Source organism: Bombus huntii, chromosome 2 (assembly GCF_024542735.1).
Source record: "Bombus huntii isolate Logan2020A chromosome 2, iyBomHunt1.1, whole genome shotgun sequence".
Lineage (NCBI taxonomy): Eukaryota > Metazoa > Arthropoda > Insecta > Hymenoptera > Apidae > Bombus > Bombus huntii.
In genome coordinates this window covers 973,380-997,674 of record NC_066239.1, presented here as the reverse complement: position 1 = coordinate 997,674, position 24,295 = coordinate 973,380, and the positions used below count along the sequence as shown (strand labels likewise).

Sequence of the window (24,295 nt, the reverse complement as noted above, 5' to 3'; positions counted from 1 at the left end):
TGTAGTTTATTAATTATCAAATTTCTTATAAGGAAAACTCAAAGTATGTAGTTATTTTCAATTTGATAGTGTGCATATACGCATTTAATTTTCATACTACCTCTTTATACTTAGCGCGAAAAGATATTACATATGATCGTACGCAAAAGTACAATCACTTAATCATGGATAAAAGAAAATTAAAATTTAGAGGCGGCTTACATAAAAATTTAATAGGAAGTCCAACATCTTCAAGAAGTGACATATCTCAAACTAAATCTTTAATTGAACAGTTGCCAAGAAATAATAGTACGTTATTAGCCGGAAAGGTCTTCTCAACTCAAAGTAAGCTCATTGATGAAATATTTCGAAATTAAAGAAAATTATTAAATAAAATATTTACAGGTCAAAACAAATTGTCAGATGAGGATATTTTTTCAAGTAAATCACGTAAGGTAGAAGTAGGAAATGGAGAATCATTATCACGTAAACGCAAATTGTCAAGTCTTACTTCGTCAAACTGTGACAGTGACGATGATTTAGGTTTCCCTTTGGCAGAATCTACAGTTTTAAAGAAAAAACGAGATGATTCTGACACTATATCAGATAAATGTGAAAATAGTCATCTCAGAAGTTCATCAAATTTATCAATAATTACAGAGAAAGGTGTTAATGCGATTTCTATTACAAAGTGTAAATTTCTTGAGTTTTTACATGACTCAGGCATTAAGATAAATCCAGTTGTTCCACATGTACTTTGTAAGTACATCAATTACCTAGAGCTTCAATTATATGATGGATATTAGTTGTATATAAATTTTAAAGTATATTTGATAGTATAGTACATAGCATATTTAAAAGTATATTCGATTAATGTTATAATATAAATACATTGTATTCATTAAATTACTATAGGTAAAGATGTCATAATGGTGCAAAGGAAAATGAAAGAATTACTAAATTCAAAAAAATATAAAAAAGATGAGTTAATTACCCTAATGGAAAAATATTTTGAAAATGAAGAAAATTTAAAAAATGCTTTAAGCGATATGGAATTACTTATTGATGGTGAAGTGTCAAATGTGTTACATAGTTCTTCTCTTATAAGGATTCTGTTACAAGTTTCTGAACTATATCCAGAAATATATAGCAGTCTTTTGTCTAAACTCAATGAAGCTATACTTATAGCGTATGTTTTCTATTGTTATAATAGTTTCTTATAGTTTTCCACAATTTTTGAATATATTTTTATAATTCTTTTAAACATATTTTTTTAGTGATTCCATTGAATCAGTATCTTGGGCTCTTCCATTATTGCAACAGTTTCGCTTCTTGGATGTTGTAATTAATTCTGATGCTTTGGTCAACAATTTAGAACAACTTCTAGAATCATGTCCTTTATGGTTTCAGAGTGAATTAATTATGCTTTTACCTGACATTGTATCTGACAAACAACATCAAGCTGTTGCTGAAATTTTGAATAAAATTTTAGAAGATAATTCTGAATTAATAAATTTAATATTATATTGTATGGGCAACTTAAATCTTGGAAAAGAATATTTGGATGAATACAAGGAAAAAACATTAAATTTGTTGAAAACAAATGTTAAAGTAAACGCAATATCAGCTATTACAAAGTATGTTTTATTAGTTAGAAAGTACAATATGGAAATACAATTACATGTATAATTTTTATCTATTTTCTCATTCTTCTACAGGTTTGTTTTAGAAGATTGTACAAATACAGAAATTTTTGAAAAGACATTAAAGGTATTACGCAATATTGATATACAACCTCTTGTTGGAGAAAAGATTGAAGAGTGTTATCAAAGTCAATTAAATATTGTGAATACATTAAAAATGAGTATGCTTCTTTCAAAAAATATAGTAAATGCAACTATAACAGTTATAAAAGATATTACTAAAGATCCAAAACCATTAGATATCATTCTTTTGCTTCTTATATCTTTAACAACAGAAGTGAAGAGAAAAATTATTGAAGCTATATTTAAACAACATATACGATCTGGGTTTTATAGAACGAGCTTATTAAATTTATTATATAGTGATTATAAACAAGTTCGTACAACATAATACAATGTTAAGATATTGTCTTTGTTAAAACTTTAATGTAATTGAGATATTTTTTTATAGGTTGTGCAAGAACTGCAACCTATTGCTTTACAAATATCTAGCAATTTATTAAAAACAGATGAACGTGTATTTATTGATTTTTCTATTGATTGGTTGCGTTTACAATTTAAATGTCACAAAGAGGATGCGTTCAAACAACGAGAGATTCTAGAAAGAATTATATTCCTTATGGGTGATTGCAATCAAACAGTTAAAAATAGTCTGGCGTTTCTGTGCAAAATGGTGGAAAAAGAAGAAGACAGACAATGTCTAACGCCACATTGCAATCATCTTCGTATTTTACTTGAGAAAATGGATAACTTGAATTTAAAAGAAGTTGGTACATTAAATGACTTATTGCAACATTTATGTACAAGCCCTAATGTTATAGCTGATTCTCTACGTGATGACTTATTCATACTACTGCAAAAGCAATTATCTAATTTTAAACCATTGTATGTATTAACATCACGAAAAACAACGTGAAAAAAATTACCAATTCTGAAATCTGTTGTCAAAGTACGATTCCGAAACTCGCTTTTTCGAGTTCCTTAATTTTGAAATAAATTTCGATTGATCTTATGATTTCAGAGTTTTAGAGTTTAAAGCAGATTCTTTCAATGTCTTTTGTATAACTAATCTTATGATCTTAAAAAGAAATAAAATAGGTACCATAGTCCCAGAATCATGAGTTACAAAATTTTAGTTTTGTGATTATCTGCATATAATCCTATGGCTTTGGTTGAACTATCTTATCTTAATATGTAGTCCGCATTTGTTGCTACGTTCTCCAAATGACTCATAGTGTATCCCATTTTACTTTTATAATAATTGTTTCTCCAATCTGGTGTACGTTATTATTATTACATAATGAATTTGCATTTATTTCCTTGTTTCTAATTCTTTCATCAAATATTGAATAAGGCTTCTAATATCTCTAGAATCAATGAATACATAATTTACAAAAATTTTGCTTTGACAGTAAGTTCCAAATTGGTTATTCTTTTCCTAAAATATTCTAAGTAATGTCCAGAATGCTTTTAGTGAGAAGAAAAACATTATTTTCTGATACTGATTTTATTTTTAAATGATTATATTTTAGCACAAAATGTAAAGGTGTTTTAGGAGCAGTAATGGCAATAAAACATTTAATGCAAAAGACAGAGAAGTCTGATGCAGCGTATAATTTATTTGGTAAGCACCATGAACTACCATTACTAAAGTTTACATCTAAGTCATAAAGATACTAAGACTTTTTAATTTTATAGAGACAGTATTAAATAATGTGAAGAAATGCTCACGATCACAAGCTCTGTTTTATGATCAATTAACTTGTATCATTTTACAAACTCAAAATATTAATACAAAATTTATAAAAAGACTCACAGATTATATTGAAGAAGAATTTGTTATTACAAATATGATTGATAAGTCAAGTTATAGGTATATAATATTTTATAATCTTTAATATAATATTCATTTATCTTATAATCTTGTGTATATTTAGAGGAAATTTAATTCCTAAATTTGGATTGAATAAGGCTGAAGATGAGCCAGAAAATTGCATTTTAACTTTTGAAGACAAAAAATATGGCGCAATTGTACCAATTTCTTTCAAACTTCTCAGAACTTGTTGTATTAAACTTAGTGAAAATGAAAATCTAGATGCTATAGATTCTCTTTTAGGATGCGCAATATTAATGCCAAAAGATTTTGATATAGCAGAAAATTCAGTAATCGATTTAATAATATGTTGCATTAATTGGTAAGTTAAAAATTAAATAAGTAAATAGAAATATAGTATTAATTTTAAATAAAGGTACTACAAAAGTTTTATTTTTTTGTAGGTTTCGTGAAGTGATTAGTGGTTTTATTACACAAAAAGATTCTTTGTTACAGAAGCAAGTATTACAACGATTAGACAATTTGATAGATTTACAAAGTGAATTGAGCACATTGTTCTCTTTGTGTGACACAAAATATCAACCACCTCCATGTTATTTTCATCAGTTTCCTCTACCACCATTTGTAAGAATAGATAAAAAAGTTGGAAGAAAAGGAAAAAAAGAGAAAAAGAAGTTCAAAGAAAAATCTGTTAGTATAAACGAAATTAAAGACTGGGAATTGGGTTCTTTAATATGTTCTAAAAATCCAACATATTTTAGAAAATTCGATGCATCGGTATATATATTTTAATATTAAATAATTAGTATTGACAAAAAGCACTTTTTTTATTTATGTTTATATACATTAAATATTATTTACATTTGTCTTATACTTATTTTTATAATTAGCATAATATTTCGTAGATAGTACATCTATTAGATATAAAAATGGACATGGATGCAACACAATCTGTGAGATGCAGTATATCTATAAAACAAGTATGTTTTATTGTTAAAGAACTCCTAGGAATCTTTGAGCATGACAGTAATGAGAAATTTATAAAGGACTTAATTAAATTATTACCAAAAATTTGTGCAAAATTACGAGATATTGTAGACGTTTTGAGAGAAGAAAATGAAGCTCAAAGTAGAGAAGCTGTCCGATTATTGTTATGTCTTCTAACAAAAATTTTTAATTGGAAAGGATTTGAAAGTGTTACTTATAATATATTATTACGAGGTATGACATTTATATATAGTATATTTATACATAATAATCATATTGTAATTTATAACATATTTTAATAATTTGTACATACTTGTTTAGAGGGTTTACGAATTTTGGCAAGTCAAGTTGATGAAAGCAATATTACATTAAGATCGTGCAAAGAACTTGTTACAGAATGTTGTAAATATTTTGAGTCTTTATCCGATATTATTACACAAATATCATTATCAATTTCATTAATCAATATGTGTCAATCATTAATGAAACATTCTGAATCTTATACTAAGGAAAATAAAGAAAAGTATGGTGAGGAATATTATGTATAATATGTATGCATAATATATATTGCATATTATGCAATTCATAACTTATTAAATATTAATTTTATATCTAAAACATATTTAATCTTTATAGTGTTCAGAATAACCATTGATGCTATCATTTTTAGCAAAAATGGCATTTGGATTTTTATGCCTTCAGTGGCCGGAAGACAATCATTCTAGTACTCAATATAAATCAACTGTAATTGAATTGTTAAATAGTTGGATTAATAATGAATCGCTACCATTACAAACAGTAACTTCAATTTTGGATTGGTTACCAGATGAAACTTCAGAATTGGAGAAGCCACAGGATAGACTAAGTAGAATGCCTTCCATATCGAGAAGTAGCTTTCATTTTTTATTTAAAAAAATGTTCGATGGTTTAATTAATGGTATAAAAACAGCGTTGCAAATAGCTGATAGGTACGTATCATGTACTTAATAAAAATTGTTTTACATGAAATGAATATTTTATAAGTTTACATGTTTTTTATCAGAGATCCTAAAAGAATAGGTGTATGGTATGAAGTTGCGAAAAACGTGCAAAAGTTAGTTCAAATATGTAAAACATTAACAACAAAAAATAATTTATTGATATTCCTAAAATATATGCCTATATTATTGAAATCTTTTTTAAACCTTGGAATGCCAGTTCTAGAACATAATTTAAAATATCAAACAGAAGAAGTAACAAAAATATTGAAGATGATGCAAGGTATAAATTTTAAATTATCCAATAAATAGAATAAAGTAACAAATAGCTAAAAAGATATTAATAGTAAAAAAGTAATACAAATTATACATAAAATTTGTTTTAGGAGGCACACGATATTTACATACAATATGTTGTGATAGTGCAGAAAAGAAAGATCTCACATTATCAAAATATATTCCTGCAGCAAAATCTATATTAGAAAGATTAATATATAGTGTAAAGGGAATGTTAGTTCTTAACAATAGCCCTACTGCTTTTTGGATGGGTAATCTTGTTAACAAAAACTTAGAAGGTCAAGAAATTTTTTCTCAGGTTTGTATTTTTTGAAATATATACTCTTTTAACGTATCATATTTTAATTGTATTTTATATACTTACTGATATTTCTAGAATTTATCATCAGAAGAAAGCTCTGTACCAAATTCTAACATAGCTGATGATACAACTAACGTATCGTCAGATATATTAGAAAGCGATTCGAGTGATGACCTTGTTGATGAAAATGATGTGCCATAATATTTTTTATACAGAAGATTTAAAAAAATAACTCTACTAAACCTAAATAGCATAAAACAACATATTTTTATAATAACAAATTTATATTATAATACTTCTTTGTGTACTTTGTACATGTACTTTTATACACGTCCAAAGAATTGTGTATTTACATTTAACATTATATCAAATGTTATAAACTAATAATATAATTATTAATTAAGTAAAATATTAACTATATAAATATCGTTTACAATTATTTTTATTATCACTGTCAATTTCTACGTATTAATTTGTTACTAAATATTTGACGTTTCCATGTTAAATTTGGCATAAGTGTTTCTTCAACGAATGTTAGTTCATTGTTTCCATTAACCAACAAAATAGAATGAGTTCGTGTACAATATCCATCAGTTGATACAAAGATTGAGCTGAGTTCCTTATATCTTTTTGAACAACGTTTTTGCAATTCAGGATCTGGCAAATATCTGGAAATTAAAAGAATAATGTGTTAATAACAACATAAACTATAATTGTTTAAAAAATTATGCATACCTTTCTTTTGATTTCAAAAATTTCAGAAGTTCTTCAATCAGAGTCATTTGTCTTGACACCTTAATATCCTTAACAATATTTTTGAAAATTTCTTTTCCTGCTTCAACTTTTTTATATGGAATATCAAGACCACTATTACCAAAACCTAAGATATTGTCTTGACTTGAATTAGGTCCTGTTGAATTATGAGAACTGCTCAGATACTTAACATCTGCATTCCTAAATGAATTAAAATATATATTAAAATTTTAATTAATTTATATATTAATTAAAGAAAATGTATATTATTAAAATATATATATAAATTTATATAAATATATATATTTTTAAGTATATAATATATTTTATATATTAAGTATATATATATATATATATTATACTTTGATTATTAAGATTTTTTGATTATAAAAATATTATAAATTTATTCACATACTGTAAATCTATTAAAACCAAAATAAAAGGATTATATATTTGATTTTCATTATTCTTCTTATATAATTTGTCTAAATATGAAACTGCAGAATCATTTGATGTAACAAAATTAGGCACTAAAAATCCTCGTCCTTGTTTTGGTATATCAGTTAAACTTGCTTCATCAGATAAATTTAAAACAACACCAGCTTTTCCTGTTAATGACATAGCTAGCCAAGTTCCACCTTCTTTTCCAGGCTCCATATCAGTACCTAATAAAATATAAATTATAATGATTTCTAATTTGGAATTAATTATTCAATAATATATTAAGATAAACATTTTGTACAATATATACATATATATTACTATATATATGTATAAATTTAGCATGTAATTAATTTCAAATGTACATTACTATATATATAAATTTAGCATGTAATTAATTTCAAATGTACATAGTTTTAACTTACCTCCTAAACATAATGGATGGTGTTCCCAATAATGAGCTGGTGATGCTGGACGTTTAAAATCTTCATCTCGGTTTGAGACCAAAATCAATCGATATGACTCAGAATCAGCATCAGGATTACGATAAATAAATAAAATACACATAGTTGTAACAAATTACTTAAATACTACAGAGCAATATCTGCTTATATTACAGACTTTTGTTTTATACCTCTTTTATTGTATGTCATTGATAAGATTAAACACTTTTTAATCATAAATTAAGATAACGTTCTGTTCATTGATAACTGAAGATAAACTAGTAAGACATCAACATACATTTACATGAAGCATGTAAATTGAAATTACATTTTACAATCTATAAATGTAATTTTTTGAAATAAAAGGTAAAATTATGAAAAAGGTAAAATAATGCTCATAATTTTAATTATATTTATATACAGTTTTGCCTCTAAATAAACAACACACTCGGGTCCGATTAATTGCTTATTAAGAGTCAAATATGCTATTCTGCTTGATTTTGTTCTTGAATGATTTTGTTCTTGAAAACGAGCGAGAGGCTTGACATAGCGGCAAATCAGAAAGTGATTGGCCAAGTAACATATAAGACGTCAGGATCGCTAATGCTAAAGTGAGAAAGCATTATATATATTGTATTCATCTTTTACTAAACGCTGTCATTGTTCATTAGACCACAAAAATTTATGGCTCCTCGCTTTCACAAACCTATTACTCCTTCACCGATCTCTCATTCTGTCGACAAGTTCAAATAAAGAAGAGGGGATAGCGGATTACTTATTTCGAGTCAGAAACCACTTGCTTATTTCGAAGAAAAATTATACTATGTAATAATAATTTCTGCACTTCAAAAGCCTGTATGTCTATTTCATAACATCGATAAAACCGACAAATCTTTGTTATATTAATATTACCTATCAGTAACTCTAAATAAAATATTTTATTATATAACTACATAGATTTTATTGATCACCATTTATGTTACTTTGCATTTTGTTTCTTAATAGTTACTATAGTATATAAATAAAAACAATCAAATAAATAATACAATTTATTTTATATTATATTATATTTTTAAAAAGAATTTTAGATTCAGATCCGTTAACAGTAATAATAATTAATGTTACTCATTTTTTGAGCGAAAAAACAAGTAAATATGTCTTATGTAGAACATGGACCTCGAATTTTTTTAGCTAGTAAACATAACTCAGGAACACCTTTGATGTATGGTGACTATGTTTTACCGAAGAAACGTTTAGAAGGTCGATTAAAATTACATGATTCTTGTTCAGATATCAGAGCATGGAGTCCAAATTCTCTAGAAAATTCACGTTACTTTCGTGAACTTAATGAACATGACTCATCAGTACGTATTCAATTAAACAAAATATTCATATCAAAGAAAAACATTCTCACTATGTATCTTCTTGCAGATGGGAAAAATAATACCATTTAATGTAATTATTGATAATATTATTCAACTCAATCCGAAAGCACAAAATGAACTTCAGACAGTTAAAAAAGAACTTAAAAAATATAAAACTCTTAAACTTACCACTAAACAAGAAGAACAGTTACAAAATTTAGTGAGTTTTTAAACAATTTACTTTGTATATTAGTCTCCTATATAATAACTTAAAATTAAAGTTAAAAGTAACTTAATAATGTCATATTATTTTTTAGGATAATATTTCAAAAATAAAAGAATTACCACAGAAAAACAATTATACAACTGGAGTTCTAAAAGGTGCATTTTTCAATATCAGTAAATCAGGTCCTATAATTCAGTCAAATTTGTTATCAATCCATACACCTTGTAAAAGAAATTCACAGTCTAACACAAGAAATGTATCAGCTATAACAAACCAATATAATCAATTATATTCTTATTCTTTAACTATGTTTGATGCATCTTTGAAAAATTATAATTTAATACCATCATGTAGGTCTACTGTAAGATCACTTCCTTCTGCAGGTAAAATGATACAAAAAGGTATTTAAAAATTTTTTATATTCTAAATTCTCATTTGTATCTTAATTTTGTAGATTACAATAAAGAGACATCATCTTGGATAGAATATATTGATGTAGCTGTACAAGTAGTATCATTATATCATAATCAATCTATTAGTACTATAATTAAAATTATTTAAATAAATGTAATATTTACTTACAGGTAAACACAGAAACACATGATATAGAAATACAAATTGACGATGAAGTTGATAAATATCTAAACAAAATTATAACAATATCTGTATGAAAATAATTGTGCTTTTTGTCATTTAAACAATATATTTTTATATAAATATTATTCTATCTAGGCAATGTCACAAACATCATTCACATCAAAATTCAGTAATGAAGATAACAGTGCAGATCTAGACAAAAATAGTTCACAAACAAATAATCACAAGGAACAAAGTTTTGAATGTGATGCTTCTTGCAGTAATAGTTCACAAGATATTGAAAGTCTAACTGAGTCTGACACTGAAATGGAAACAGAATCTGATTTTGATCTACATAATAGCGTTCATAAAGGGATTATCATCCAGAAAGATTCTGAAATTATAGTTTTGAAAAATGAACTCTGTGTATGATATATTAACTTAATAATTTATATAGTTATATTATAATTTATACAATTGTATTTAATTTCTAGGTAAGAGATGCTGAGTTAGAAGAATTACATGATATGAATAAACATTTGGAAGTTTTACTAAAAGAAAAAGAAAGTTGCATATACACTCAACAAGGAAATCTCAAAGCAAGTATATAAAATACAATTTTGTAGAATAATACTAAAGTATGTCGTATGACAAAATTGAAGTCTATTAATACCTAATAATAGTAGTAGTTCATTTTCAGTCTCCTGGTCAAAAGGAATTTGGTTCAGAATTATTTTCTCTATTTCTTTGTGTTCTCACTTATTCATTTACACACACATCCACTCACTCAGACACACAATTTTATTTTACTCTTATTTTACTATCACATATTTACTTTCTATCATCTATTTAATTATTAATTATTATTATATGTCTATTTTCTGTTATCTATTGCACAAATCTTTACCTACATATCTCTTCACTCTTTTCTTTTTTTCTTTCCCAATTTCCTCACCAAGTTGACAACCCTATCTTTTCCTCTTTTGTTGGCTATCTCTCCTATACCAAACCTGCTTTGTAATTCCACTCTTTTTTCATGTGCTCTAAATTTCCGTAATTGTCCCCACAAAGGTTACATTTCTTTCTTTCACTCTCTTACCAATAGATATTCCACCTCTCCATCAATCCGCATTTCACTAGTGCCAGTAATAATACTTGATAATAATTATGCAGATGTTACATGAAAAATTATATAAATTGGATCATGAACGTAATTGCGAAGTAGAGGATCTGAAAAAGAAGGTAATATGTTTATATATTATTTTATATATTATCTTTATATTATTCCACTTTGAAAATTCTATCTCCTTTTCTTTTTCTAGCTCTATAGTTATAAATATTTAATGGAACAACTCAAACAAGATTTAAATGAGAAATGTGAAAGTTGTTATTTATATTCTGAAGAAATTGAAAAACTTCAATTGTATGTCAAAGAAACAACAACATTACGATTAGAAAAAGAGTTACTCTTAGTTAGTTATCACACATATCTAATATCAAGGATTAATTTTAAAATAAAAAATTATATATTCTTACTGTATTGCAGAAAAAGATACAAGAAATGGAACAACTAGTAGAAAAAGCAGAAAAATATAATATAACACTAGATCAATTAAAGAATGTCTTAGAAGAAAGAGACGAACTTAAAAAACAAAATTATGAACAGAATTGTATATTAACAAATCAAGAAGAAAAGCTAAATCAACTGTTAAAAGTGATCAAAGAACTGTCTATTCCATATAATGAACAAGTACACTATTTTTATTATATTTATTAAACGCTTTATTCACACATAATTATATACATTTACACGATTATGAATAATTATAATGTCAATTACGTTAGATGGAGACAAAGAATATGTTAGAAGTTTTAAAAACTGAAATTCAGGATAAAGATATTAAAATTGCTCAACATAAAGAGGAATTGGTTTCTATGAAACAAGAAATTAGTGATTTTTTCAATAAGTTAAAATATGTCCTAAATAATTTGGAAGAGCTTAATGGCGTTTGTGAAGAAATTTGTAATTGTTCAAAATGTAGCTTGGATATTGGTGAAGAAGCAAATAATATACTGTATAACATAAACATCATTATAGCAAGATTTCAAAGTTATAAAATAGAAAGTCAAAATCTCTTACAACAAATTGGAGATCTAAAGCATTATATAGAAAATGATAAACTAGAAACCTTCTTTGATCAAAATTTAAAATATATGATTTGTGAAAAACTTTCTTGTGACTCTGAAGTGGATTCAAAAAATACAAGTAATGCTGTTATTTAAAACATACATAATAATATATAGTGCATTATATACTTATATATATATGAGCCACACATCACACATTTTCTATATTATACGTGAAATCAATATTATATGATTTATATAATATCATAATAATATTATATATATATTTATATAATATATAATATAAGCAATACATATGTAATATATAATATATTATGTATAATTATACATACGTATATATATGTAAATATTTTGTATATGTAGTTGAAGACAGTGTAGTTGCATTCAATGTAAAGCAAGATATGACTAATTCAAATGAAATAGAATTTGACGATATTTCTAACACAGTTAATAATAAAAATTTATTAAGTGAAATAGCAAATAATTTAGATTCTTGTGGACTTCAAAAGGTAATACATTTCATTGGCCCAATCTTTTACTTAAAAAAAATAACAACATATTATAATATTTTAATTTTATTTTATTTAACATTATAATTTTATTTTAATGCCATATTATAATTTGTTGAAAACAAATAACAACATTTAATAGGAATATCACAATTATACCATTAAATTAAGTAGAAAAGATGTCATAGATAATATAGAAAAGGAAATCATTGAATATTTTACACATTTTTTAATTAAGTTACGTTCTCTTACACAAAAGTTACAAATATATGTAGAAATCGAACGTCCTGTCATGATTCAACAAACTTATTATTTTTATAAAATTATGAAAGATACACAATCAGCTATCAATGTTTCTCAAGGTAATTTAAACTTTTGGTTTGCGTTTTTACACCTGTATATGTATATGTATATCAGCATATTAATTTTTTTTGCTAGATATAACTTTGAAGAAACAACTAATTTCTGAATTATATAATCAGCATAAAAAAGAAAATAAGAAATATGATTCTTGTATTAAACAGCTTCCTAATGATCTATTACACATACAAAATAAGATAAATGAATTTATTGAAAACATTTTGTATCAGTTATTAAATGAAATATTACATACAGAGGAAACATATTTATATGATGAAAAAATTAATAAAGCGATCGAAATACATTTGAAATCTTGTATCAATAAAATAAATACAGCTTTACAAGGTAATTTTTAAATGTTTAAATTGCATTGTATTATAATTTCAGTTATATTTTATGTATAAAATTATATATTTGTAGTATTCTAATTATTTACTAATAGCAGTATTTCTAAATAATTAATTCCTTCCACGATTATAATAAATATTAACTATATATGCAGTATTGCTTTTTTACACGAAAAATTATGTTAAGGTGCCGGAGATCAACACATACAGATAACTGGAACAATAGAAGAACAACAGAACGAATTAAAAAGAAAAAATTTAGAAATAGCTCAATTGAAAGAAGTAGTGCAACAGCAAAGAGGAGAAGGTATTGGCTTAAATGAAGAAAATATAAAAATTAAAGAACAGTTATCAAAAATAACTACGGCACTTAATAAAAAGGACGATCATGTATTGAAGTTAGAACAACAACTTGAGATACTTAAAAGTGATTTATTTATATATGATAAAGATTGTAATGCATTAAAAAAAGAAAACAAGAATTTAGAAAATATAACAAATAGATTATCAGAAGAATGTTGTGAGAGTAAGAAACAATTAATAATAAAAACTAAACAAATTAAAAATTTATCAGAGCAAGTTCGTGAACTTCTTGAAACTAAAAACCTAAAGACTACTTTAGAAAATAAAATTAAAGAAATAGAGAAAAGGTAATGCTTCTATTTGTTTTATAAAAGAAGAAATATTTTTTATAATATTAATTATTATTTTATATTATCTTTTAATCATTAACATCTTTTGCAGATTGAGTGATTTACAATTTGAAAATTATGAATTAGAAAAGAATATTATTCAATCCAATATGATCATTTCTACAAAAGAAGAAGCTATAACTACCTTGAAAAATAAAATTGATGCAAGTAATAATATTTTGTCACAAAAAATTGGTAAATACAAAAATGCAATGGAACAAAAACATCATGAAATCATAAAATTGGAAGATGAAAATATTTTATTAAATGAAAAACTGAAAGATGTTGAACATAAACTTATAGAAATGAATTTAATAATTGTATCCCTAACTGAACAAAATGATAAAATTAATATCATATATACAATGCAAGAGGATCTTACAAAATTGGACAAATATGAAAAAAAATTAAAGGTTGAACTCAGTAATCTAAGAACACAACTTATAAATGATCAAAATAGTAACAAAAAACTTGATAATAGCTTAGACATATATCTACATGAAAATGAAATATTAGGAAAAAATGTGGAATATTGGAAAAATGAAAACTCTGAATTATTAATTAGACTACATAATGAAGTAATGGAAGAAAATCTAAAAAGCAAATTGTATACTCTTTCCAATCAAATATATGAAAGACTATTAAGTCTTCAAAATCTATCTAATTTAGAAAAAGATTCATCGAATAGTAAATTTATTAAAAAATTACATGATCAGTACATAGTTAGTAGTTTTTGAGATATGTTTTATTTCTTATTAACTATGTATTAATATATCTATTTTATTTTTAGATTCATCAAGATGAAATAATAGAGTTAACTGTAAATAATAGAATAAAAAATTTCAAACTAGAATATAAAGATCAAAAACGAGAAGTAAAAGAAACTGAAATAGAAAAAATCGATGTACAATTGTCGAATAACGTAAATATAAAAGAAGTGCCTGAAAATAATTGTATAACATTTGAGCGATCCAATTCTCCAAATAATTTATTGATGAGGTATAAGATAGAACATATGAAAAGTGAACATAATGAAAACCAAAATGAAATAATGAATAGAGATGGTGAAATAAAACATCCTAAAGAAATTATTAAACATTTAGTACAAGAAAATGCTGAGCTTCGTGCTATCCTTAAAGTAGCTATTACTTAATATTATTATAGCAAGTATATTATTTCTATTACTACATTATGCTCAACTGTTTTATATTAGATGATACTTTTACTTTAATACTTTTACAATGTTACATAGTCTCAGATGGAAGAATATCAAGACAAAATAATGTTAATGAAAAGAAACTATGACAGTAGTTTAAATGCAGTTTGTGAAAGGCACAAAGCAAACGTTGAAATTTTGCAAAAACAATTTGAAGATGACATGAAGAGTGAAAAAATATTTGACTCAGAAAATTGGTTATTAGTATGTAACTGCACATTCATGTAATGAAACATTTAATTGAGGATAATTACATGCTTTTAGTCATTGAATATGAAAGAATTAATGGGACTACATGAACAGATAACTGTAATTATAAACAACAGCTCTGATGTGATTCATATGGAAAACGAAAATAAATGTTTATATGATAATGCTCAAGAGGAATTTTATGCAACACTAAATGAAGTGGAGAAAAAATTCCAAATTCTACCCACAAATGTACATGAAGAAGGTAATACAAATAATATTTAAAATAAGTAATAAATAATATAACTCCGTTGATATATTCATTTAAAGAATCAATGTACAAAAGAATAATATCATCAATTTCGAAAGAAAGAAATTCACACATACAAAATCAATGGCAATTTATGCCATTTTTGGGTGATGCTCAAAAGTATCAAACTTTACAAACACAAGATTATAAATCAAATTTGGGACATAACTTTGGGTAAATTGTTAAATATATCACCCTGCATTAAATATCATTAAACTGTACCATAAAAATTATGTTATAGGTACCACAATGGTGAAGAAAAATCTCCAGAATTAGAAAACAAATCTAAGAAAGACAAACAAATTGAAAAAGATTTCACTGTATATTTATTTAAATTTGTGTTTTTCTTTTTAGTTATATTTATTTTATTCTAATACAAACTTTTATTTTCAGTTTGATCAACAAAGATGGAATTTTATTAATCAGTGTAGTGCATACCATAAATTGAGTAATATATATGAATATACTACATTTCCTACGAATTAATATTATTGAAGTCTTTCAAGATAAATTTCTTTAATTTAAAAAAAAATATTCGTTCTTTTACTTAAATAATAAATTTGTAAAGATTTTTTATAAGATGTTTATTCTGAACTTTAACATTGTAATGACTTCCTTACTGTAATTTATTATCTTATAAATTACGTAATTAATGATATACATTTAAGTTAAACACGTAACAAACATATAAACACATATAAAACTAAACGTTTAATATTCAAATGAGAAGTAATTGCAATAAATTTTTATAAAAAATATAAAATCTCATTATTTGTAATAAAAATTTGGTTTATATAGAACAAATGATTTAAAAAGTACATTGTATCTTTTTAGAAACAAATATATTTTTTAATTTGAAATTAAACTATATGTAAAGAATATTTAAATACTGCAATAAAGATTTATTCTTTGAAGGACATGTTACAAACATATAAAAACAATAAAAATATACATTTAATATAATATTATTAAACTTACATATTTTTCTAATATTTATTAACATACAGATATTAAAAAATTTATATTGCTACTCATATTTTACATTTTGCAACTTCTATATTTTTCTTTGTTATACAGAAGTTACTTCGGATTTCGAATTAATACGTAATAAATTAACGATTTTATCACAATTTGTTACAAAGTCAAAGGCACTGTTATATGTCAAAATTTCGTTTTCTAGTTCTTTAAGTTTTGTTATACCATTTTTATGAATTTTTAAGTTTTTCTTTTTATATCTAACTGCTGTGATCATTTTATCTAAAGTATAATGCAGCCATAAAATATTTGTATAGGGTTCAAATGCTTGCCAATTGTTCCTAAAATAATGCGCAAACAATAAATACGCAATTTAATAAGTGAATAATGAAAATTAATATATGGAAATTAATATACTTAAAAACTTACTTAACTTTATCCCTCATCAAACGATATATTTCAAATTGATATTCGCCCTGAGCTGTAAACAGTGTAGGATCTGATGCGAGGTCATTAAATACACTACATCCTTGATATTTGACTCTTGAAAGGGTGAAATCTATAATAGACACCTAAAGGCAGAAATTCAAATATGTTTTTCAATTTAATTTAAAAAGAGAAATCTCATACTTAGCTAGAATTGAAAATTGTCTTTTGTATATACCTTCACACCTTTACTAACTAGTTCAATGTTTTTTTGCCCAATCTTATAATATACATAATTTTCATTTGCCGATGATATTAATATATTTCCCCAATGTAAGTCTCTGTGTTCAAATTCAATGGCCTTTTCTGCAACTGCTAATGCTAATGCAGCCTATTAAAAAACATTAAATATAACTATTCAGGTTGATGAGAAATTAAATGTAAGTTGACTTGCTGGTTTAATTATCATATGAGATTAGTTGTATGTATTTAAAAATGAAAGAAAGTCACAATAATTCGTATATGACAATGAAACTTAGAAATGAATGTTAATATACTTAAAATTCTTATAATATTAGGCACATTATAATAATAACCTGTATGAACAAAATATGAGCTTCCTCTGCAGTATTAAATACAAACGCTTCTAAATCTTGACCTCCATGTCCAAGTTCGAGAACAATGTATAATTGATCATCATTAAACATTGATGGACAATCATTATCAGAATGTTTCTCTTCATCATAAATATTCCACAATTCTATAAGTCTTTCTGGATATTTTCCTTTTATACATTTAATATCTTTTACTTCTACAAATCCATCAGTATTGTACCTGGTGTTGAATCTTAAATTGTGTAATTCCCTAAAATTATTTTTATTAAAAGATTAGTATCATAATGAATTTTAATATTCATTATAACTAACAAATTGTAATTATAATTACATTGCAATTACAATTTCTGATAATATCTCATGAAATTTCTTTTGTGGTTCTCCATTTACACAATCACTACCTTCTATAGGAATAATCTTTATAACAGATTTTTTATTTTCTTGCTCATAAAGAAAAACTTCACCATATACACCTTCTCCAATTTTTCGACAGTGTTCCAGGTATCTAAACAAATTATTATATTACTATTCTCTAACAATTTCATTATATATACATATACTTACGAATCAGAAAAGTATGTTGTAAATGGTATATAATCTTTTTGTGAACATCTTTGTAAAATAACTTCTCTAGCTGTTGAAACTACATGTTCTTCAGTAACTTGGATATCACTGTCATTATTTTGAATGTTACATATAGAAGATTTTTGAGGATCTGTATACAGATATATGAATATAATGATAAAAACATTATTAAAAATTAAATTTAATGATATGACTTACTATTTAATAATGTAAATCTCTGACTCTTAACAGGAACAATACCATAGACTTCAAGAAATGATGCATCTTCAATAGATTTCACTGTTTTATGAATTGGAACTACACGAACTGATATCCTTTTTGAAACACGTGTGAGATTGGTGGAATCACAAGTTTTACCTTTGTTATTAATCAATTCATATTCTGATTTATTAATTACCTCATTGGTTGTTTGTAATTTTGTATTACTATCATTCTTTTTTATGCAGCTTTGTATAATTCCTACATATATGAAAAATTGAATTAATATCATTATAATATATATTTAGAAAATTGTTATTTATATTACACTTTTAAGACCTACCCATTTACAACATATTTACAAAATAATGTATATTTTGTCTATTTTTTAAATAGAAAAACATTTTTAGAATGAAAACTTATTTTAAAGTAAGGAATACTTAAAAAATAAAAAATATATAAAAAGTATAAAATATGAAATGAACCATGTATATTATATCATAAAAAACATAAAATATTAATATTTCAGGTTAATGAATTTTACAGTAATATTTTGTTTTGTCAAATAAAGACACAACATTCAAATGTTTGCATAATCATATATGTATTATATTAAATTTTCTCTGTTAACATTTCAACAAAATCAATATAATGTATAATCTATTAAATCAAAAAGTTTTAGTTAAAAAATGTATGAAAAATGTCTTTTTAATCATTGCATAATTACCTTGTGTTTGCATATTTAAAATATCCTGAACACTATATCTCCATTTTTTACCTTTGCCAACAGATAATTTATCCAGATTAAATTTAGTTTGTAAATTGTGCAAAATTGACAAAGATCTTGCCCAAGATTTGCCTGGTTTTAAATAAACAGGTTCTCCAATTACTCTATGAGCATTATTAGTACATTCCTCCGTTATATTTTCTAAAACTGATAATTCCTTTCGTGATATCATTTCTCTTTCAGTGTTTGTCTTTTCTAAATGTATCTGTTTTTTCTTCAGTTCTGTACTATTATCACAATCTTCTGCAATACTAACTAAATCAAGATCCCATTTAGTATATTTTTTTCTTTTTGTAACTCTAATGGAATCTTGCAATTGCTTCAAAACTACATGAGATTCACCACATTTTCTACTACTGTCTACAGAAGAATGGTTTATACTTAATACACTGTCTCTGCTTGACAGAATTTTTCCATCTACATTTGCTATATCATTGTTTTTATCGTCAGATGATGAATCTGATTTCGTCAATTTAATTGGCACTGAAGTTGCAGGTAATTCTTCCTGTGACTTATTGAATGTTACTTTTTTATCAGTACTTATATTTGCAGTAGATGTTTTATTTAATTTAACAAAATCAGAGTGCCTCTTATTATTTAATACAGTACTTTTTTCATTTATCACTAAATTATTAATAGATATTTTTACTATATCATTTACTCCAATATCATTGCCTAATGGAGTTTGAATACTTCCATTGGTATCATCAAATAAAGAACGTGACATATTTGCATCGTTAGAGAATCTTAAGATATGTTTATCTATTTTAACATTTGAAGTTTTATATTCTTCTGTTAATATTGATTTATTTGGTATATTATTTTTTTCAATTCTATTTCTTGGAACATTTTGAACCAAATCTCTTTTTGTTAAAAATTCTTTCTGATCACAATTCTCGCTATAACTAAGTTTAATCAATGAATCTACATCTTTATTATCTATATTTTCAAATTGATCGAAATTATACTTACTAAAATTAGATGTGTTTGCTAAATAACTAGATAACTTATGTTCATCTTTATATTTTTTTATCATATTTGTTCCTTTACACAAATCATCACTTATTAGTTTAGATTTTAATAAAATTTCATTATTTTCATTAAATGAGATGTTGCTTGACAATATTGTGGAATCCTTCAATTTTTCAAAATATTTAAGTGGAATTGGTGATAAAGATATTAAATGAGCATTTGATCTAACAGGTCTACCATTAGGTGTACTACTGAATACATTTTCGTATTTTTTTCTAAAATCAAGTGGTGCTATGTATGGATTTGTTCCTAATCGTTCTAGTTCAATAGTACAATGTTTTATTTTTGCTTCATCATGTTTTAAATTATCAATACTGATTCCACTAATTGAATGTTGGTCTAATAATTGATCATTTTCTTTTAGTAAATTATTTTCTATTGTATCTAACTTACTATTCCATTTTGATACAGCAGATCTGTCTAAATTAATAAAACATGGTTTTATCTCCACATTGTTACAAGATTTATCACTTTGTATATTACAAGCTTTATCGCTGTTTTTTACAAAATATTTTTTATTATAATTTTTTTTAGATTGTTTGATATATGAATATTTAAATGGCATTTTACTCGTTTTTATTTTATTCGTCATTTTATTTCTCGTTTTACGTAATTTATATTTTTTATAAGATAAGTCTTCTTGTACCTATTCAATAATATATGGATATTTATTACTAATACTTTTAATATGTGTATATATTAACTTATAATGTAATTTTAATGTAAATTCAACATTATGTAGATATACTTTATAATATCAAACCTACTTTAGATTCTCCATTATTTTTAAACTCAGATACATTTTTCTTAGACATTGTTTTCTTTGTAATATGCACTTTTATCTTTCTGTGTTTTTTAGAAACTGGTTTTGTGTTAAAACTTAATGTTTTATGCAATGAAGATTGGTGATTGTTTATTTCAGATTTACTATCTGAACTAGTTAGTAGTATTGTATCATTATGTGCCTTTGGCATAGGTGGTGGAATTCTATTAAACAAACAATTCTATTAATAATTGTAATATAATAAAGCAATAATAAAATTTCGTACCTTGCATTTTTAATTAGTCTATCAAATGTTGTCTCAAAAGGATCATTATACATAGAATCATTATCAACATCTTTCTCTTTAATTATATTTGAATTATCATTTAATAAAACATGATTTCTGCTCTTCATAATATCTAAAGACGAAATAACCATTTTTGGTACTGGAACTACAGCTCCTTTACATTTTTTTCTTTCATAGGTTCGAATACATTTGTTGACTCGTTGATTCATTTTGAACACCTTTTTATAATTTATTTATTTCTACGTAAAATCAGTTTCTCTTCTTTTCGTTTAAAAAGCACAGAAATTTCACATTTCCATAATAAAAATATATCAGATGATATTACCTACTAAACAATATCATATATTCCGGAAGATTTAACATCCCAAAATCAAAGTAAATAAAATAGTAAAGTGAAATGAAAACCAAATCTTTTTACGGTTTTATTATAGTACAGAAAGCGCGTTTTTTAAAATTAAAGATGGTGTATCAATGTTATGGCACTAATAGAGAAGAAACAAGAGGGCTCACGCTTATGATTCTGCTTGTTTCCGGATTAGTGCTACACCATGCGGTCAAGTGCTGAGATTAAATAAAGCTAGCATGTGCAAGAACCTATAAAATTAGAGATCTGCCCTGTTTGGTTGCAGTTTAGCATATACAAGAACCTATGTATTTAAGCTTAAAGTTAGGGATCTGCCCTGTTTAGTTGCACACTAGCATTGACAAGAATCTATCGACAAAATCGTGCAATAGTGAAACTAATTGTATGTTGCCTAAAAAAGAGAAATTGATTGTTTATTATATCTCCTTTAGAGAAACGATAATGATTCAGTGGAATTTAGATTTAACATTAATCCTCAGTACTTGGCATGTCAATTGTACTAGCGTGAATATTTTTTCATCGTCGCATGGAACCACATATTCTTTTTTCTTAGTACATACGATGGTGTTTGTTGAGACGGCCTTGCATATGTCACGTAAACCTAAGGGTTGGTTGATGAAATAAAATAGCTGAGTCGTAACACAACTATTGTCTTTATTTCACAGCACAGGTTTACACTGATCGGAGAGATGTTCACTATTCTATAGTTTTGTCTATTTCTGTTCAGGTGTTCTCGTCTCATTACGGAGGAAAGCTCGGTGTGGGTGTGCCCCCGCGCGAAAAAAGAAGTCGAAAATATAGAATAAAAATTTCTTTTTTAATTTTTCCATCGAGACAACGATCTACAGTGAGATCCGTTATAACGAGGCGTGATAAAGTGCACGCGTACCGAGCGAAAATTCAAAGTCGGTTTTCTCGAAAACAAAGCCTCAAACGAAAAAATTTTTATTCTATATTTTCGACTTCCTTTTTCGCGTAGAATCACCCCCTTTCCGCTTGTACCACCAGTTACCAACCACCCTGTATATCACACTACATTGTATTATTAATTATTAAATTAAATTATTAAAGTTAAAGTATATGGGTCATATCTTTAAGATGAATTATAATTTAATTATCAAGAACTTCGTTCCAATGTGCTTGCGTAGAGAACAGCATTATCCGCCACAAATTGCAGTGTTGTATCGTTTACGCGTAATTAGCGTCAAACTCTGCCGTACAGAGAAACAGCCTCGCACAAAATTCAACCTTACCTAAGAGGTTAATGTAATAGATGTAGTATCGTGGAAAGAAGAGCTTGTGCTGGCACTCGATAGCAAATGCCACCATTCGACACTAACTAATGTCGGACGACGGTAGCCCAGTGGTTAGCGCCTTAGGTCGCGAAACTTCGGAACCCAGGTTTGAATCCCGGAGACCGATTTTTCTTCCACGATACAAGAAATGAGAAGAAGAGCGGCTGTACCCAGCAGCGACATCTACAGCGCTAAGCGCCGTAAGAACTGCCTCGCCCCCAGCGATCACATCACAAAACCGACTCAGCTTGCTAGAATCAGAACCACATCCACAGTCACAGCCAGGACCAGCAAACTACCCAACATCAAATTCAACGCTAGAGCAAATAAAACAAAAAAACCAAATACCTACGTGGCAAAATGGGAAAACACAGTCCCATCACATCGCCAAAGCAATCAACACCGCAGGGGTGACAGGCCTCATCGTACAACCCTGGAGGACCAGCACTACCAGCAACACCACGGGGGGGGGGGCGGTTATCCGATGGACACCCCACCAGATACACCGCGGAGGAGCGTACGAAGGCCCTTGGGTCTTGTAACGTTATGTTGATAGGCGGCAGTTTGTATTCCCCCCTTGTAGTGGGTGGGGCCTTCGTACGCTCGAAGGGCGCTGGGGGCTTCGTGCCCGGCCCCTCCGTGGTGATGCTGGTGGCGCTGGGCCTCCTGGGTCGTACGATGAGGCCTGTCGTCCCCTGCGGTGTTGATTGCTTTGGCGGTATGGTGGGACTGTGTTTTCCCATTTTGCCACGTAGTATTTTGTTTTTTTGTTGTATTTGCTCTAGCGTTGACTGTGGATGTGATTCTGATTCTAGCAAGCTGAATCAAGTTTTGTGTTGTGATCGCTGGGGGCCGAGGCAGTTCTTACGGCGCTTAGAGCTGTAAGATGTCGCTGCTGGGTACGGCCGCTCTTCTCCTTATTTCTTGTGTATCGTACAAGAAAAATCGGTCGCCGGGATTCAAACCTGGGATCCGAAGGTTTGCAATCTGAGACGCTAACCACTGGGCTACCGTCGTCAGAGACTAGTTAGTGTCGAATGGTGGTATTTGCTATCGAGTGCCACAGGCTCTTCTTTCCACGATACTACATCTATTACATTAACCTCTTAGGTTTTTTTTTTTTTTTTTTTTTTTATTTATTTGTTGAAATTACAATCAATTCTCGCGTTGAGAATTTTCAGTAATTTTTCTGGCGTGGCGCAGTGACATGGCTGTTTATTTACAATAAGTTAATACTTATTATAGATAGATATAATTTATAATCTATAAGTACTATAAGTAAGTGCATATGCTTAAT

At 26.7% G+C, this 24,295-nt stretch overlaps 5 protein-coding genes across 26 annotated transcripts; 3 read left to right on the top strand and 2 right to left on the bottom strand.

Annotated features, from left to right (window-relative positions):
- The first annotated feature begins 60 nt into the window (after positions 1-60).
- LOC126878231 (Fanconi anemia group D2 protein homolog) lies at positions 61-6,502 on the top strand. Of its 3 annotated transcripts, XM_050640800.1 has the most exons (17): positions 232-324; positions 385-434; positions 523-738; positions 895-1,168; positions 1,257-1,616; positions 1,698-2,058; positions 2,134-2,567; positions 3,215-3,306; positions 3,381-3,555; positions 3,620-3,877; positions 3,960-4,293; positions 4,422-4,737; positions 4,825-5,031; positions 5,174-5,471; positions 5,546-5,763; positions 5,867-6,075; positions 6,154-6,502. In XM_050640800.1, the coding sequence occupies exons 4-17, from the start codon at positions 909-911 to the stop codon at positions 6,277-6,279; spliced, it is 3,648 nt and encodes a 1,215-aa protein (XP_050496757.1). In that variant the 5' UTR covers positions 232-324; positions 385-434; positions 523-738; positions 895-908; the 3' UTR covers positions 6,280-6,502. The 3 variants fall into 3 exon arrangements, with proteins under 3 accessions (XP_050496758.1, XP_050496756.1, XP_050496757.1); XM_050640799.1 differs by having other exon boundaries at positions 67-324; positions 385-738; XM_050640801.1 differs by lacking the exons at positions 5,546-5,763; positions 5,867-6,075; positions 6,154-6,502 and having other exon boundaries at positions 61-324; positions 385-738; positions 5,140-5,364.
- On the bottom strand, positions 6,344-8,627 carry LOC126878239 (transport and Golgi organization 2 homolog). The gene is made up of 4 exons (XM_050640829.1): positions 7,698-8,627; positions 7,247-7,496; positions 6,814-7,032; positions 6,344-6,746 (listed from the first exon to the last, which is right to left on the bottom strand). Exons 1-4 carry the CDS (start codon positions 7,837-7,839, stop codon positions 6,533-6,535), a joined length of 825 nt encoding a protein of 274 aa, XP_050496786.1. The 5' UTR covers positions 7,840-8,627; the 3' UTR covers positions 6,344-6,532.
- On the top strand, positions 8,173-16,569 carry LOC126878232 (uncharacterized). 16 transcript variants are annotated; one of them, XM_050640807.1, is made up of 18 exons: positions 8,173-8,326; positions 8,907-9,079; positions 9,147-9,299; positions 9,397-9,688; positions 9,760-9,812; positions 9,890-9,970; positions 10,038-10,307; positions 10,376-10,480; positions 11,055-11,123; positions 11,204-11,353; positions 11,428-11,631; positions 11,727-12,147; positions 12,393-12,538; positions 12,681-12,900; positions 12,977-13,243; positions 13,433-13,895; positions 13,990-14,659; positions 14,728-16,569. In XM_050640807.1, exons 2-18 carry the CDS (start codon positions 8,936-8,938, stop codon positions 15,088-15,090), a joined length of 4,071 nt encoding a protein of 1,356 aa, XP_050496764.1. In that variant the 5' UTR covers positions 8,173-8,326; positions 8,907-8,935; the 3' UTR covers positions 15,091-16,569. The 16 variants fall into 16 exon arrangements, with proteins under 16 accessions (XP_050496764.1, XP_050496768.1, XP_050496765.1 ...); XM_050640811.1 differs by having other exon boundaries at positions 8,227-8,326; positions 9,006-9,079; XM_050640808.1 differs by having other exon boundaries at positions 8,227-8,326; positions 8,883-9,079.
- LOC126878234 (uncharacterized) lies at positions 10,667-21,846 on the bottom strand. 5 transcript variants are annotated; one of them, XM_050640818.1, is made up of 11 exons: positions 21,319-21,845; positions 21,037-21,256; positions 19,178-20,915; positions 18,451-18,711; positions 18,232-18,382; positions 17,999-18,172; positions 17,650-17,917; positions 17,292-17,444; positions 17,057-17,199; positions 16,631-16,968; positions 10,667-11,111 (listed from the first exon to the last, which is right to left on the bottom strand). In XM_050640818.1, the coding sequence occupies exons 1-10, from the start codon at positions 21,546-21,548 to the stop codon at positions 16,722-16,724; spliced, it is 3,585 nt and encodes a 1,194-aa protein (XP_050496775.1). In that variant the 5' UTR covers positions 21,549-21,845; the 3' UTR covers positions 10,667-11,111; positions 16,631-16,721. The 5 variants fall into 5 exon arrangements, with proteins under 5 accessions (XP_050496775.1, XP_050496777.1, XP_050496776.1 ...); XM_050640820.1 differs by having other exon boundaries at positions 21,037-21,273; positions 21,319-21,456; XM_050640819.1 differs by lacking the exon at positions 16,631-16,968 and having other exon boundaries at positions 21,319-21,846.
- On the top strand, positions 15,196-16,569 carry LOC126878240 (uncharacterized). Its single transcript, XM_050640830.1, has 5 exons — positions 15,196-15,357; positions 15,418-15,607; positions 15,673-15,826; positions 15,894-15,972; positions 16,046-16,569. Exons 1-5 carry the CDS (start codon positions 15,196-15,198, stop codon positions 16,136-16,138), a joined length of 678 nt encoding a protein of 225 aa, XP_050496787.1. The 3' UTR covers positions 16,139-16,569.
- Positions 21,847-24,295: the final 2,449 nt, after the last annotated feature.

Coding starts and splice junctions, on each gene's coding strand:
- LOC126878232 (XM_050640802.1), top strand. CDS start 8,870: ATGTCTTATGTAGAACATGGACCTCGAATTTTTTTAGCTAGTAAACAT. Junction 12,148..12,392: donor AGTGGATTCAAAAAATACAA/GTAATGCTGTTA, acceptor TTGTATATGTAG/TTGAAGACAGTGTAGTTGCA. Junction 14,660..14,727: donor AATTACATGATCAGTACATA/GTTAGTAGTTTT, acceptor TTTTATTTTTAG/ATTCATCAAGATGAAATAAT.
- LOC126878234 (XM_050640818.1), bottom strand. CDS start 21,548: ATGAATCAACGAGTCAACAAATGTATTCGAACCTATGAAAGAAAAAAA. Junction 18,712..19,177: donor TTTAAATATGCAAACACAAG/GTAATTATGCAA, acceptor TCATATATGTAG/GAATTATACAAAGCTGCATA. Junction 17,445..17,649: donor CTCATATTTTGTTCATACAG/GTTATTATTATA, acceptor GTTTTTTAATAG/GCTGCATTAGCATTAGCAGT.
- LOC126878239 (XM_050640829.1), bottom strand. CDS start 7,839: ATGTGTATTTTATTTATTTATCGTAATCCTGATGCTGATTCTGAGTCA. Junction 7,497..7,697: donor CCATCCATTATGTTTAGGAG/GTAAGTTAAAAC, acceptor ATATTTTATTAG/GTACTGATATGGAGCCTGGA. Junction 6,747..6,813: donor TTTTTGAAATCAAAAGAAAG/GTATGCATAATT, acceptor TTTAATTTCCAG/ATATTTGCCAGATCCTGAAT.
- LOC126878240 (XM_050640830.1), top strand. CDS start 15,196: ATGGAAGAATATCAAGACAAAATAATGTTAATGAAAAGAAACTATGAC. Junction 15,358..15,417: donor ACTCAGAAAATTGGTTATTA/GTATGTAACTGC, acceptor ACATGCTTTTAG/TCATTGAATATGAAAGAATT. Junction 15,608..15,672: donor CACAAATGTACATGAAGAAG/GTAATACAAATA, acceptor ATTCATTTAAAG/AATCAATGTACAAAAGAATA.
- LOC126878231 (XM_050640799.1), top strand. CDS start 165: ATGGATAAAAGAAAATTAAAATTTAGAGGCGGCTTACATAAAAATTTA. Junction 3,307..3,380: donor TGCAGCGTATAATTTATTTG/GTAAGCACCATG, acceptor TTAATTTTATAG/AGACAGTATTAAATAATGTG. Junction 5,032..5,173: donor GGAAAATAAAGAAAAGTATG/GTGAGGAATATT, acceptor TATCATTTTTAG/CAAAAATGGCATTTGGATTT.